At 33.9% G+C, this 16,859-nt stretch overlaps 1 protein-coding gene across 1 annotated transcript in view; it reads right to left on the reverse strand.

Moving 5' to 3' along the window:
- The window catches only part of LOC134278545 (uncharacterized), a 205,232-nt gene that overhangs the window by 22,052 nt on the left and 166,321 nt on the right, over positions 1–16,859 (reverse strand). The window contains exons 8-10 of the mRNA XM_062760847.1: positions 5,477–5,625; positions 4,818–4,836; positions 4,496–4,552 (exon numbers count right to left, since the gene is read on the reverse strand). Of these exons, the coding sequence (XP_062616831.1) occupies positions 4,496–4,552; positions 4,818–4,836; positions 5,477–5,625 (225 nt within the window). The remainder of the gene's footprint in view (positions 1–4,495; positions 4,553–4,817; positions 4,837–5,476; positions 5,626–16,859) is intronic.

Consider the following 16,859-nt stretch of genomic DNA (forward strand, 5'->3'; position numbering starts at 1 on the left):
AAAATTTTAATGTGCAAAGAAGTAGAGTAGGACTATGGTATGTATTCTTTTTCATTAATTGTATATTTTTTTTTATTAGCATTAGCAATGTCCAATTATGCTATCATCAACATTTATTTCAGATTTATATTTACATGATACGACTGGATTTTTGGTCTTTTATATAGCTCTCCATTGTATGAAATAAAACATGTTCTGTATAAAACTGAAATATATTAATGCAGTTTTCAACAAGTATATTTTGAGTAACAGGAATCTTCCTGTTTATGAATAAAATGTACAAAAGTATTGCCCCTGACTTGTTTCTATACCTATTTTCATATCTTAAAATTCAGTTTCGGCACGCTAAAACCCACTACTGCTTTTGACCTTTGATTCCAAAAAAGATTATAAGTTACACAGAAATGTACAAGAGGCCCATGGGCCTTATAGGTCACCTGAGTATCATGTAACAACTTCGAACAATTGAATTTGGTTCGTGTTTTAAACCAAAGTCCATGAAACTCACAATTTTGAATGATGCACCATTGCTTATCATAATAATACACTTAGCTTGCTTACTGTAGTTACTTAATATCCAGAGGTAGATCAGAGTAACAAAGAAATCAAAAGCCTGAAAGGCTTCAATGGCGTCAAACAAGAAAAACAATTTCAAAAGATCTGCAAATAGGTCAAGTGAGTGACTCCAGTAACAGAATAATAAAATAAAAAAAAAAATAGTCTTAACACAAATACAGTATATAGGGCCTGATAGCCTTGTGTCCTGGTCCGAATGAGTCAGGGTTCGAATTGACCAGACATCGTCAGAAATGTCCATCCTCTACATCAATCTAATTTCTTTTCAGTCAATCAAAGACATATGAAGGGTTTCATAAATAATTTTAATTAATTGCCATTGTCAGAGTGTTGTTCTGTTGTATAGTGATTGCATCTTAACTACAACCATGACTCTAATGTTACAAGTACGATCGACTTACGATAAGGCGCGGTAAACAAATGGAGGAAATGGATAAATACAGTAATACTGGCATTACTGGTCAATATCGTAGGTTGTTCGGCTAAATTTGGATTGAAGATCACAAAAGTAAAGCTATAAGATTAAGAATTTCAATCATTATAGTCTTGTTGTATTCGTGTTTATTTTGTAATTATTTTACCGTATTTAAGATTGTTTGTATTACAGTAATCGGTCCCAAAAATGTGATTCATGTCATTCGACGCACCCTCTCAGTAGAAATTCATCCGCAACAACCATAACGTTTTTCTTGCGTAAAAATTAAACATAATATCGTTGTTTTGTAGTAGTATTAATTGAAGATACAATTGATTTAATTTTATATTCAAGCTATTATTCATTGTGATCATTTTAAAAGAAATTGGTTTACAGCTGTTGCTATTTTCTATTGCGGATGCATCCACTGACACGTGCGGTCGCGTAAACCTGACTGATCGCTAGATGACGATCGGGCAAGCCCGACGCCATAAAAATGCACTTCAACTTATAACCATGCAGTCATGCACCCCATCCTAAAGGAACCACTGTCCCTGGGGCCACTTATTTCAAAATTTTGGAAATTTTATCATAAATTTTATTTCATAAATAGTTGATCAATACTAAAGAGCAGATTCCAAAGCATTAATCTATTTTCAGACTATGTAAACCCCCCCCCCCCCTACTCCTGACCTAGGGGGCATGAAATTAACCAATTTGATAGAGGCACCTTTTTTCATCATAAAATACATATATTCAGATCATTGGCATAATACCCAGGTGCAAAGGAAAAGACTTTCAAAGAATTAAAGTATTTTCATATATAATCAAAAGACCCCACTTACACAAAATGGGTAAACCCCTGACACAGGGGTCATGAAATTTACAAATCAGGTTAAGGCACTCTTGCTCATTATAACTATATACTAATTTAGTTTATTTAATACCCAGGAGCAGTGAAGAAGGTTTTCAAAGAATAATTGCATTTTCACTATATAATCAATAGAGCCTCGCCCTTACACCAGAATCCTAGACGATTGGGCATAAAATTCACAATTTTGGAAGAGGCACTCTTGCTCATCATAACTATGTACTTAGTAAGTTTATTTAATACCCAGGAGCAGAAGAGAAGATTTTCAACGAATCAATGTTTTTTCACTATATAATCAAAAGAGCCCCACCCTAACACCAGAACCCCTGACCCTGGGGCCATGAAATTCACAATTTTGAAAGAGACACTCTTGCTCATCATAACTATGTACTTAATAAGTTTATTTAATATCTAGGAGCAGAGAAGATTTTCAAAGAATCAATGTTTTTTTCACTATATAATCAAAAGAGCCCCACCCTAACACCAGAACCCCTGACCCTGGGGCCATGAAATTCACAATTTTGGTAGAGCCACTCTTGCTCAACATAACTATGTACTTACTTAGTTTATTTAATATCTAGGAGATTTTCAAAGAAATTATGCATTTTCACTATATAATTTATATAGCCCCGCCCTAGCACTAGAACCTCTGACCCTGGGGCCATGAATTTCACAATTTTGGTAGAGGACTCAATGCTGATTACAATCATGCAGACAGTTTGACTGCTTGATGTCTAGGAGTAGCGAAGATTTTTAAAGATTGCATCAATTTTAGTGGTTTGGCCCCACCCCTCAGGCCCCAGGGGGCAGGGACCATGAACTTTACAATTTTTGTTCCCCTTCACCCATCAATGCTTTATGCCAAATTTGGTTGAAATTAGTTCAGTGGTTTCACAGAAGAAGTGGAAATGTTCAAATGTTAACACACGATGCATGATGGCAGATGAAAACGGATAGCAATAGGTCACCTGAGTGACTCAGGTGACCTAAAAATCTTATTTTCCCTGGATTAAAATTTGCGTATATGTGGAGGGAAGGTGGGGTTACAACTGCATCGGCTTCATTTTGGATTTTACGAGAAAATATGGGGCACACTAAACTTTACTTTTCTTGAGCCTTCATCTATCCCACAAATCTGATTAATAGACCTGGCGAAGTTACGCCATCAAATTTTGTAATAAGTGAAGGTCGCCTGTTTTCTTTGTCAACTTTTTTTCTTAGGTCTTTTTTACTCAATATTTTGAGCAAAATTCAATAAATACATGCTAAGTTTGAGACTCAATTAACCAATTCAGAACAAGAAGGCCTCAAAAATAGAACACCCTATGAAAGAATGTATCTATGTAATTTCACCAACTGGCATTTGCATCCATTAGCTTGCGTATGAGTAATGAAAAAAAGTTGTCTTAAAAATTTTAATTTGATCAAATTGTGTCATTTGTTACATCAAATTTATGGTCAGTTTCCAAAAAATTTGGAAGTCTGATGTCATTTTTGGAAATATTACATCATAAAAGTTATAAAATAATGTCACAATGTGTATATCAATAATTTCCATGAAACAGTTATTTTTCTTAAACCGTTCTCAGAACTTTTGAAATGCCCCTCATATTTCGGAGATTTTTAAAAATAATACTTAGTGACCATGACAATGTTTATCAAAACCAAATGTTTATCAGGAATCTATATCTAATTGTTGTCTGTCATAATTGTTTCCAGTTTTTAATTTACTGAAAGCAGTATTGAATCATTGGAAAGTTAAGCATTTTGAACCATGTTTACAGATGATAGTTTAACAAACAGATGGTAGAAATACACCTTACACTTGCATAGGCTTTTCTTACTAGTTTTTGACCAGTCGAGGTACTGTTAGCACATAGTTTTTAAAATGATATCCCCTACTCCCAATATTTCCCCCTACTCCCATATCTCATACCATATAAGTAGAATTTTTAGCAAGGATCTAATTTTGGCATTATTAGCGAGGGTGCCGAGATTGCTAAAATTGAATATCAATAAAAATTGTGTTTTATTTGTAATAGCTCCTTGAATGTGCATTATAAAATCGCTAAAATAACATCTCACTAAAATTAAGTTACCAGTTTTTAAGGACAAATCGCTAAATTTGTGTCTGGCTCAAATATCCACTTTTACGGTAGATCAAATATGATGAATTGATAATGTGGTTCCATGAGAAAAATATTAAAAAGTTTACATGAATGCATAAAGAAAACAGACAGCAATAGGTTATATGAGTTATCCAGGTGACCATATAGGTATATGAGTCTCCAAAGCAAAGCATTCCTTGGTCATAGGGCACTTTCAATTCTGACTTACAAGCCACTGCCAGAAAAAAAAAAGTTCAGTAACCTTCACACTCATAAGCATATTACTATATACTCTCAACTTTGTTGCAAAGAAAAATGTAGATATAAAACGTTTAAGTATGGTACTGAACTATTTAATTTAACCTTGATATAAGTTTTACATAAACACATAAGCATAAAAAGAATGATTCTGCAAAATACAAACTGAAAAGGAGAATGTAAATTTTTGTTACATTTTGGAAATGTATCTCAAAAAGAATGATAAAATTATAAGAATTTTCTACAGAATGTCTACCATTCACTTACTTTTTATCAACATCAGGTTTGACTCTGCATTTTCTAAAGCAATTATCCAAACTAAATCTGCATGAAAAATTTTGAAAACATTGAATCTAAAATTCTTTATTTCAAAGAACAGTGTTGCAAAAAGCTGTTTTCTCAGACTGATATTTTGCAGATCTAGGCTCAGCTAGGTTATTAAAGCACAGTAAAAGGAAACTACATTTTCATCAACATTAAGGCAACAGCAAATGATAACTTTTATCAAATTGAAAATTAAAGGCAAGCACACCCTATATAATAGCAAAAAGATTTATCCTTAAATGTAAAACAAAAATAAAAGTCTTACCCTTTGGACTCTTTCCAGTCTAAAGAGAAAACAAGAAAGATTCAATTTATATAATTTTTAGTAAATGCCTATTTTATTCAAAAACAGCAATCCAATGTGACATGGAGATAAAACTAGAAGCACTGTGAGCAATGAACTCACTAAATGATACCCCTCCCTTCTCATTGTTATAATGGCAAAGTATATGTTTTGATATTGGTGACCCAATATAAGTGTCAGATCACCAAAATGTGTTTGTGAAAGACTATACACCCTGTGTCAACAAAGTTCGACAAAGCTATTTTTAGCATACAGGTCACAGTCAAGGTCACAAGGTCATTGGTAATGTCCATCCCAAGATGCATCATCTATGCAAGTTTGGTCTGGGTAGGGCCTATGGTTACTTAGGAATGGACCTGCTCCAAAAAACCTTAACCGGGACGCTAACGTTAACACCAACACCGAGGGTGTAGCATAAGATATAATAAAGACTTCGTCGAGGTGAGCTAAAAATAAAAACTCATTCAAATGAATTACTAGGTAAGGTAAATTGAAAAGAAAAATACATGTGCCTAACATGTAATAAAGCATTAAGTCCTCCTTTTCTCTTGTTTAGTAAATCGAAAAGGACCTGTGACTTTCTACATTACTTTAGTCCCACTGAAACACGTATATCTTACCTTTTAAGGGCATGAACTTAAATCCATCTGAACTAACTTTGAAAGGGGAAATAGCTCCACTTTGTAGGGCAATTTCCAGAGTGTCAGATAACACAGAGCAGTCACTGAATCCTTGTGAACCCAAATCAAATGTCACCTTTAATCCTGGGCTATATAAATAAAAAGAAAATCAATTTAAATTTTTTTAATTCAATAATTAACACCTAAAACTTGACAATACATTCACATGATTAAAATAAAACAGCACTAACACTGAAATGCACAAAAGCTTAATTTGCTTATTCAATTTTACAAATTACAAGTTTACAATTAGGTTTGTTATTTTTTAAACATAAAACTATTGTTTTGTTGGTGTACCTCCTTGTAGCATTTTGAAAGAATTTCACAGAAATTTCTAATTTTAGTAACCATGGAACACCGTTCATTGAAATGAAGTTATATTGAAATCAGACCAAAACTGTAGGAGGAGTAGCATTTTGAAAGAATTTTACAGAAATTTCTATTTTCAGTCACCATGGCAAAACACTGTTCATCAAAATCAAAAACTGATATACAGAATCATGTACCTTAGTGTAGTCTACTTGTGTGCCAAGTAATTTAAGGAATCACTGTCTAGTTTTGAGAGTATGCCAGGGCATCAACAATAGTGGGAAAAATGGGATAATTTGCAGAATGGGCAAAGCCAGTTATGTTAAAATTATCCCTTGTTTCCCACTATTGTTGATGTCCCTGGCATACTCTCCTAACTAGACAGTGATTCCTTATATTTCCATTTTTACTTGAAATAACAATCTTAAAATAATTCGAAATACCGTCTAATTGAGTAGAATTGAAATGCACATGGCATTCCATGTTATTTTCCATTGCTCCGCCCCATGACATCAAAATTTACTATAAAAACTAGAAATATGTCCATAGGACATGAATGCCCCGCCGAAGATATATTAGTAAAGCAACATGAAAATTTGTATGTGTATAAATTTGATCAGTTTGGTTCAGGTAGGGCTTATAGTTACTTGGGAATGAAAATATAGGTCAGATCCAGCATCTGAAGCAAGTCTGGTAGTGTCCATCCCTAGATGCATCATTTATGCAAGTTTGGTTCAGGTAGGGCTTATAGTTACAGTCCCTGAAATGTTGTACTTTCCCACCTGAACGGTGAACGAACGCAGAGTGAACAGTGAGTGAACGAAGTGCGAAAGCTGAATGCAACTTGGTGAACGGTGAGTGAACACAGAACGCAAACGGAGCGCAAACGTGAGTGCAAAGTAAACAGTGAAGGCAAGATGAACCATTTATTCAGAATGCCTCCCATCTTTTCCTTGCATTGAAATTATTCTATTATTCTATAATTCTAATTTAAGGTTCTTTGGTATAAATAAACAATAAATAAATAAATAAATAATAAAAACATTTTTTTACTGTACATATATTTACCTATGTTTTAATTCAATATTTTCATAACACAATTTTAATTGGCATAAAACAAGTGTATTTGTTACCGAACACATGTAGTTGAAATATAAAATTAATCTATTTATATAGTACATGTAAATATGCTTATTTGTTTCACTAATAATTTATTGTGGACTTTAGAAGATATAACTACTATTTATAGAATGAATTTAATTGTACTCGGTTTAAACAACAATACATGTATATATCTACGCCAAGGCAATTATGAGTAAAATAACGGATTTTTTTTAAAATTCACAATTGTCTGTTGACGTATTTCATAAAAACACTTGTATTTTAAAATTCTAATGCAAAATATTCTATATTTATGTGTCTTTTGTATTCTTTTATGATGATTATTTCAGTTAACTTCTGCATTTATCGGTAGACATTTCCCGGACCGGCCATGATTATACTTGGTCAAGATGATGGAAAGAGGCATTCAAATTATCTTTAATAGATTAAATTTTAAAAAAGTCTAAATAATGTTCTGTTATCATGGTTATAGTTTTTATTGAACAGAAAAATGTACGAGAGAGAGAGAGAGAGACCCTCGATTCTCAGATATCTGTTGTATCAAATAAAATCTCTTATCATTTTTTCCTGAATATTCCAAGCAGTAAAGGTAATCAATTTTTTAAGATTAACAAATCCATTTGACAGTAATCATCGACTTTTATTTTCCTTCATCAAATTCACATGGTTCACAGGAAGTCCAAGTGCATGCCCTGTCAATCAAAATCATTAGACACAGTGGAGGTGTGGAAATCGCGTTTCACCGAACATGCAGAAGGCAAAGAGTCACTTGGTATTTCCAAGAAGTTTTAATATTTTTCCCTTTCATTTTAAGATCTGATTTTTGCATTCCTATTGAAATAAACAAATAAATAAATAATGGGAATATATACTTGGAAGGATTTAGTTTTAAACTGAATTTGAAACATATTCTCTGCCAAAATACTACTGTTGGCACATGTATAATTTGAAATACTATTGTTTAATGACTGTTTGATGTTGGTGACTGATTTTTCTTGTGTTACAATACACATTAATTATTTATTAAAATATACTGAAAATAATCAGTAAGAATTTTATTTCAGGAGGAAGGCACTTGGGGGGGGGGGGGGGGCATAATTATACTGAATAGCAATCATATTTAGGTACAGGGAAGGAAGGAATTTTCCTTCTCTAATAATAAACTAGTTTAAACAGTTGGTCTTTTCTAAAATTTTAAAATCACGCTATAAATTTAATTACCTTTTAAGATATTTTATTAACTGAATATTTACAGTACTGTTCATAATTCTTAGACCTACGTGTAGTTTAAAATTTGGGTTACTGTAGAAATAATTTTTTGTGTATTTTTGTCTTGTAAAGAATTGAATTAATTATTATCCATCCATTAGTAATTTGTCATCTTTAAAAAAACAACAAATTGCTGCCGTACGTGAGCATTTGTACATTGCCTTTTTAAAAATTTAATATTTTAGTTCTACATACATGTAGGTACTTAATATTTTCCACGTAAATTTCATAAATAAAGTAATTAACAGCTGAGTTATAATAATGGAAATATAACTATCGTAGATAATTTTTGCGATGAAATAATTATTCTTCAAACACGATTTCAAAGTTATTTAATTAAACCAGAAGTCTCTGTCGAGACTGAAGCTCTACTGGTTTGTACTTATAGCAAAAGAAGAGAAAGTACTTAAGCAGTTGGGAATTGAAACTTTTCAACAGCAATAAATAGAATAATGATCCTTGATTAAGTCTCTTTATGTTCTTAGTGTACTCTACTTGCATGCCACATTATATCATAATATATATTATATTATATCATAATCATAATAATGGAGTGGCATTTTGAAAGTATTTAACAGAAATTTCTATTTTTAGTAAATTTGGCAACACCGTTCATTGAAGTGAAAAACTGATACACAGAATTATGTACCTTAGTGTAGTCTACTTGTGTGCCAAATGTTTATTTATGTAATATTAGTTTATACACAATATATGTACTGTGCTACTGTGTGGAGACTCAGTTTTGCGTATCTAAGTAGGGCAAACTGACCATGGTTCGGACGGTTCTTGTTTTGCTTACAAGCAATAAGCTGTTGTTCCGAGTGACAGTGGTCTAGACTTGTACTATCAACTGGAAAGTGTTTTGGAACCTTTCGGGTTTTATCAATTGTCAATATATCACCAAAACACTGAATACCTCTGTTCCAACTAGAAGTTAAATTCATCGAGCGATTTTTACCATGGTTCGAACGTATCTGACCAAGGTTCGGACAGGATAATATACAGTAAACAAATGGGTTTTTTTTTAAATAACAGATATGCAATATTTACAGGCTCGTAATAGCGATCTCGAGCCCCCCTTCTAAAGCATAACATTTTACTACTGAAATTTAAAATTATAGATATTCATTGAAAGTCTGTCCCCTTCTTTTGTTGTAGCATTGTTACATCGTAGTGTTTTGGTTAATTATATACATTCCGACCTTTGATAAAATTTAAAAGTGAAAGAAAGTGTGACCCCCTTTCGAGTTCGGACCATATTCCTTCGGGTCGTTCGTTTGCTTCATTTTTTTTAAATTTTATTTTCGTGTCAAAGTTTTATCAGATAAGTTGTTAATTTATTTCTTCTGATTTCCCTCCCAAACCCTTCAAAATCGATAGTACGTGTCTGATTTCTTTCAAATACTACATATAGAGTCGCATGACATAATAAGAAACCTCCAATAAGATTTTAATCATATCTTTCCCATTCTTCATAAAAATCTGTTGTTTTTTTTATTTTAAACTAGCCCTCTTTTTCTTTATCTCTCTTTCCTCTTTTTTGTATTCTAGTTTGTCTTTATAAGTATCAAATGGTGACAAAAGTTTCGTCATATTTGGGCTTACGTCGCAGTTTCAATTTCAGTAAGAAATCATCGCCGTAGTCAGCGGTATCAACTCTGATAACTGATAACTACGTGCTGCGAGAGCTTCAAGCAACTGACAATCGTTTGAGTTCGTCTGTAATTTGCAATGAAAACACACTGAAAAATTGATATTAAAAAATCCATTTCTATTGCTTGTTCAACCCTCCTATTTTCTTCGACTGTAACCTCAAATATGTCGAAGGTTTCCTCCAAAAAACGAGACTGAAATTGTGGAATTAAAAAAAAATAATTGTATTTAAATGTTATTGATTTTGCTAGTTCTTGCTCTCTCGATGCATATTTGTAAGGCCATGTTTCACTCGAAATCATCATTTGTTTCTAATACCACCGCATATTCCAGCAAAGCAAATATAGTTTTGCTTTAGAAGATCTGATTCCTTTGTTTGCAAGTTCGTGTAAGCTTCAATCTTTTCGTCTTCAGTGGAAAGCTTGGGCTTGGCATCGTCTCTTGCTAATTGTACTAAGAGGGATTCATATAGGTTTATGTCTATACCATGTCAGGGGCGTAGCCAGGGTACTTTCCATGTGGACGCCTTAATAGGCGGGAGGGGGGGGGGGAGTTTGGAAGATTTCAATGTGCATATTTGACCCTTCTGATAGCATTTTTCTTACACTTTTTCAGTTTGTTAGACAGCCACATTTGAGGTATGTTCTTTCCCATTTTTTTTATTAAATGATAAATAAGTAATGTCAGGTACCTGTGATTTTAGTCTATTTTTCATTGTATCTATACTTTATAGATATCATTGGTTTTTATTTCAGCATTTACCGGGCATAATCAATTTCACAAGCTGCGATTTTTTTTTCTTTCGTTCTTTAGTAAAAATATAATTTCCATAAATTAGTGGACTTTCTGCCCTGAAAAACTTCTTTTTCTCACTTTTGTCATTTACCTGTTGAAAAAAGATGCAAGCTTGGTATATTAAAAAGAATGAAAGGAAATGAGAGGAAAAGCAACAAGAACAAATGGTTAAAAAACAATTCTCAAAATAAGTTTTTTCCAAGCATATATACGTATTGCTTCAATTGTATGATTTTTTTTTGGGAGGGGGTGTATGTATGGAATTATAATTAGGATTTTTTCAGTTGTTTCTAAACAAAATAAATCTTAATCGAGATAAAGATGTTTAATTGTTTTGATGTAGTTTTAAAGATTTTTTAAAATTATATATATACAAATAGATGATGAGACATATTTACGGTTTGTAATAAACGCAAACCATTTATATTCATTAATAATAAAAATGCAAAATTTAAGTTTTGTAGGTTTTATACACATTCATTTGAGTTAATGTGATTAACAATTAAGAAAACATGAGTTGAAATAATTATATAGGTGTTTTTGAGTCTAATAGCGTCAAAGGGACACCGTCCCATGGTTTGTATATCCTAGCTCTCTATCCCCCCTTAGATATGGCTTCTGTGTGTCACCTTTGTGTAATCCAAGTAAACCGGCCGTGGTATGCATAAATTGATAAGCAAACAATAAAATTAATTTTTCTATTTATCGCATTATCTGTAAATAATCTTTAAAAAACATTAATATCAGGATTTATGCAATTCAACCAAGGCTAAATAAATATTTCATAATTCGTAACAAAGTTACTCGGTATAAATTAAATAATAATAAAACAAATGAATAAAAATACATATTTTTTATTCATAATACTTAAAAACCAACTTAATCATTTTAAAAAATAAAATAAACATATTTCTTTTAATTTACTTTGTAAAGTATTATTACTAAGTACATGTACTATTATAAATGCATAGGCCGAGTCTGCAATAGGCCGACTCCGTAATAGTCCGACTTTGTAATAGTCCGACTCTGTTATAGTCCGACATCTCTAGTACCCGTTTCTGACCAGCCATTGGAAAATTACTGACCAGATGCAGCAGCAGTGTTGTGATATTATGCGATAAATTTTACCTATTATCTTTTATTTAACTAAACTAACGGACATAGGATTATTTCTGTGATCATTCGTGATATCGTTTCAACTTACCATGTGATTTTCCACGTGTTTTACTACGATTTGTTTACAAACTTTAACTTTTGATCATGGGTCCAACGAGGAATCAACGTAGTAATCCTAGAGTGATTTACGATATGAACAATCCTATTAATTGGACGGTAACTAAAATCCGAGAAGAATTGATGAAACGAGGAATAACAGCCCCTACCACAAGCAGGAAATCGGAATTGTTACGACTTTTCCGTACAAGCAATGATAGTACAGGGAGGGGTGCGTCGATTTACCCAAAAGGACCCAAAAGGAACCCAAAAGGACCCAAAAGGAACCCAAAAGGAAATCAGAAGGACTCGAATTAATATATTATAATACATTGAAAATTAATAATTTGAATTAAATTATGAATATTATATTATAAATTTACCTAAAAATTGGCAAAAACATACATTTATATTGTTGCAACTTTTCTTAAAGAAATAACATACGACTTTTATAACACATCAATCATTAAATCTGGTCAAATATGCTTTGATTTCTTTTAGCTGAATTTAACAAAGTGCACTGTATTATTCTATTTCTCCTTCTGTTTTATTATATCTTATTATATGATATTTGATAAATAAAGAAATAAGTTTATTTAATGACATGTTCTAGGCATATGGTATCGGGGATTGGGTGGGGATGGGGGGGGGGCTCCCACCTCAACCCAAACACGCACTTTACCCTCAAAAAACTAGCTTTAGTTTTAATAAAATATGAAAGTATTCATTATATATCCATTTAATCTCTTTATTTCAAGTCCTTTTGGGTCGTTCTTAATTTCCTTTTGGGTCCTTTTGGGTTCCTTTTGGGTCCTTTTGGGTTCCTTTTGGGTCCTTTTGGGTTCTTTTGGGTCCTTTTGGGTAAATCGACGCACCGTACAGGGAGGCTAACGGAACAGCCAATCACAGAACGGCGCGAAATCGAACCGGAAAGCAGAAATGTAAACAACAAAGATGGCGGTGATGTAGCAATTATTCTACAAGAACTGGCTAAATTACGAAATGAAATAAATGACATTAAAAGTGCCCAGATACAACAGGTTACGACAGCAACGAACGTTAGTACATCGTCAGTTACTCCGAGTTCTACTGAAGCAGCTACTAGTAATACTTTGTCTACAGCCTATGGCACATTCAACGGCACTACGACTTCGCCGTATATCAGCAACAGCCACAACCACGTGAGAACTAAGTATGGTTTCAGCCTTGAATCCCTTCCTTATATAGAGACAGTCCAACCGAAACTTCGACAATCCATAGTGGAAGGTAAGGACATAAACCTTGCTACTCTTATCAGGTCCAGCACAATCTCTTGATTAAGCTATATAGCCTGATTTAGCTATATAGCTTTATTAAGCTATTCAGAATAGCTTGATTAAGCTATTTTCTCAGACTTTTTTCTCAAATGCATTATTTTTTCAACATGTGCAAAAAGTCGCACCTAGGTGCAGTGGAAATATTAAACTTTGTTCTCTTCTAGATACAATGCATGTAAAAAATACTCACCAAATTGCGTCTCCTTGAGAGACTTTGTACTCAAAGTTTTAACAGTTTTGGGGCTATTGATGAGTGACTACACAGTTATTTCTTGAATGAAATTATAAAGGAGGCCAGTTATGGCCAACAGGATAATTGATTAGTAACAGTTCAGCACAATGAGAAGCAATCATACTTACCCACGCCTCACCGCACACACAGCTACTCAAACAATGGAAATTCATATTTTGCTTAAAGTATTCAACAGCAGCAATGTAAGAACTTTCTATGATTTAGGTTGTATTTTTGATAGTCCATAGTATAGTACATATATGAATAGTCAAATACTTGCGACTTTTTGTTTATTTCTGTCAAAAAACGTTTTTGTGAAAAACTGCATATATTTTAATAGCTTTATCAAGCTATTTTGAATAGCTTAATAAAGCTATATAGCTTTTTAAAGCTATATAGCTTAATCAAGAGATTGTGCTGGACCTGCTTATTATGCCCCCACTGCCATCACAATTGGATGAGGCCCAAGACAATCATAAAGAGAAAGAAAAACGTGATCCTCGTTTAAACAGGCTGTTATCCATTGAGGAATTTATAACAGCATTCGGAATATATAAGAATATCATGTGCGAGCAATTCCCTCAGAGGCGTGCAGAGCTTGACATTTATGAAAGAGACATAGTCGACATGTCGTCCAGATATGGGGGTACTGCGTTTTATGAATATCACAAACAATTTAGCGCTAGAGCAGCTGCCCATCTAAAATACAACAATATACCAGTAGACTGGTCTATTAGAGACAACACCTTGTTTTGCAATATATTTGCAAATCAAAAACCTATCTCATGCAGCAAATGCTCGAGCATATCCCATACAACAGGATTTTGTCCTCTTGGGGCTCTCATGTCTCATGCAATCTCTCAATTGTCATTTCATCACTCGTTTGGCCCTTAAAGCCCCAACAAATTCTATTAATTTTATTTAATGACTTAAGTAATTTGTCATATTTGTTTATTCTATTTAACTTGATATAAATGACGGAATTTGATCATGTAAATTTCACTGTATAATTCTGTTGTTTTGGTTACAGCTACCTGCCGGGCTTCCCCCAGGTACCTGTCGACTCTGCTGGGCTCCCCCAGAGTCAGTAAAAGTTAGGAATCCTCCCTAGTAGACTGCAGCTACCTGCCGGGCTCCCCCCGGGTACCTGCTCACCCTGCTGGGATCTACCCCAGGGTCTTGACTATAGTAAATGTTAGAATCATCCCTATTTAGACTTCAGATACCTGCCGGGCTCCCCCCGGGTACCTGCTCACCCTGCCGGGATCTACCCCAGGGTCTTGACTGTTAGATTTGCAGTTACCTGCTGGACACACCCAGGTACCTGTACACCCTACTGGGCCCCCCAGCGTTAGTAGATAGTCGAGTAGCCCCAAGAAGCCAAAAAGTTGTTGTAATATACATTTGAATGTAAATATTTATGTCAATGAGCAAAGTGTTTATATTAAACTAGTGTTGAAATGTTATTCTTGTTTATGTTGTGTATAAAATGTTTATTTATGTAATATTAGTTTATACACAATATATGTACTGTGCTACTGTGTGGAGACTCAGTTTTGCGTATCTAAGTATAGAATGTTTACATATGCAAATGAACATGTGTCACGTGATCTGTTTCTGACCAGCCATTGGAAAATTACTGACCAGATGCAGCAGCAGTGTTGTGATATTATGCGATAAATTTTACCTATCCCTCCCACCATCCCCAACATCACCATATATTGTTCGAAATATTTTTAACATGTCATGTATATAATTTCTTATGTCTTGTATATAGTAAGGTATAGTTCGTATGTGTCATTATAAAATGTTGAGTTACTATGTATCTTTAAAATATGTTGAGTTCGTGTGTATTCATATATGTTGATGGCTACTTGACTGTTAAGGCCCTTAAAGCCCCAACAAATTCTATTAATTTTATTTAATGACTTAAGTAATTTGTCATATTTGTTTATTCTATTTAACTTGATATAAATGACGGAATTTGATCATGTAAATTTCACTGTATAATTCTGTTTTTTTGGTTACAGCTACCTGCCGGGCTTCCCCCAGGTACCTGTCGACTCTGCTGGGCTCCCCCAGAGTCAGTAAAAGTTAGGAATCCTCCCTAGTAGACTGCAGCTACCTGCCGGGCTCCCCCCGGGTACCTGCTCACCCTGCTGGGATCTACCCCAGGGTCTTGACTATAGTAAATGTTAGAATCATCCCTATTTAGACTTCAGATACCTGCCGGGCTCCCCCCGGGTACCTGCTCACCCTGCCGGGATCTACCCCAGGGTCTTGACTGTTAGATTTGCAGTTACCTGCTGGACACACCCAGGTACCTGTACACCCTACTGGGCCCCCCAGCGTTAGTAGATAGTCGAGTAGCCCCAAGAAGCCAAAAAGTTGTTGTAATATACATTTGAATGTAAATATTTATGTCAATGAGCAAAGTGTTTATATTAAACTAGTGTTGAAATGTTATTCTTGTTTATGTTGTGTATAAAGTTATATTGAAATAAGACCAAAACTGTAGGAGGTGTAGCATTTTGAAAGAATTTCACAGAAATTTCTATTTCTATTAACCAAAGCAACACCGTTCATCAAAATCTTAAACCAATATACAGAATTATGTATCTTAGTGTAGTCTACTTGTGTGCCAAGTTATATTGAAATCAGACCAAAACTGTAGGAGGAGTAGCATTTTGAAAGAATTTCATAGAAATTTCTATTTTTAGTAACCAAAGCAACACCGTTCATTGAAATCAAAAAGCGATACACAGAATTATGAATCTTAGTGTAGTCTACTTGTGTGCCAAGTTATATTGAATTCAGACTAAAACTGTAGGAGGAGTAGCATTTTGAAAGAATTTCACAGAAATTTCTATTTTTAGTAACCACGGCAACATCGTTCATCGAAATCAAAAATCGATACTTAGAATTATGTATCTTAGTGTAGTCTACTTGTGTGCCAAGTTATATTGAAATCAGACCAAAACTGTAGGAGGAGTAGCATTTTGAAAGAATTTCACAGAGATTTCTATTTTTAGTAACCACGGCAACACCATTCATCAAAATCAAAAACGGATACACAGAATTATGTATCTTAGTGTAGTTTACTTGTGTGCCATGTTATATTGAAATCAGACCAAAACTGTAGGAGGAGTAGCATTTTGAAAAATTGTTTACAGACAGACAGACGGACAGACAGCTAGACAGACAAACGGACGGACGACGGACGCATTACTATCGCATAAGCTCTTCTGGTCTCTGACCAGTAGAGCTAACAAGAGGCCCATGGGCCACATCGCTCACCTGAGAAGCTTTGACCATTCTGTTCTTGACCAGATTTCCTCCTTGTAATACATAATGTATCCCCACCCTACCCCACTAATCATAATTTAGACATTTTGAAATCTACACTACCCCAGGA

The sequence above is a fragment of the Saccostrea cucullata genome, unplaced genomic scaffold (assembly GCF_032062105.1).
Source record: "Saccostrea cucullata isolate Sc308-1 unplaced genomic scaffold, CSIRO_AGI_Scuc_v1 ctg2601, whole genome shotgun sequence".
Lineage (NCBI taxonomy): Eukaryota > Metazoa > Mollusca > Bivalvia > Ostreida > Ostreidae > Saccostrea > Saccostrea cuccullata.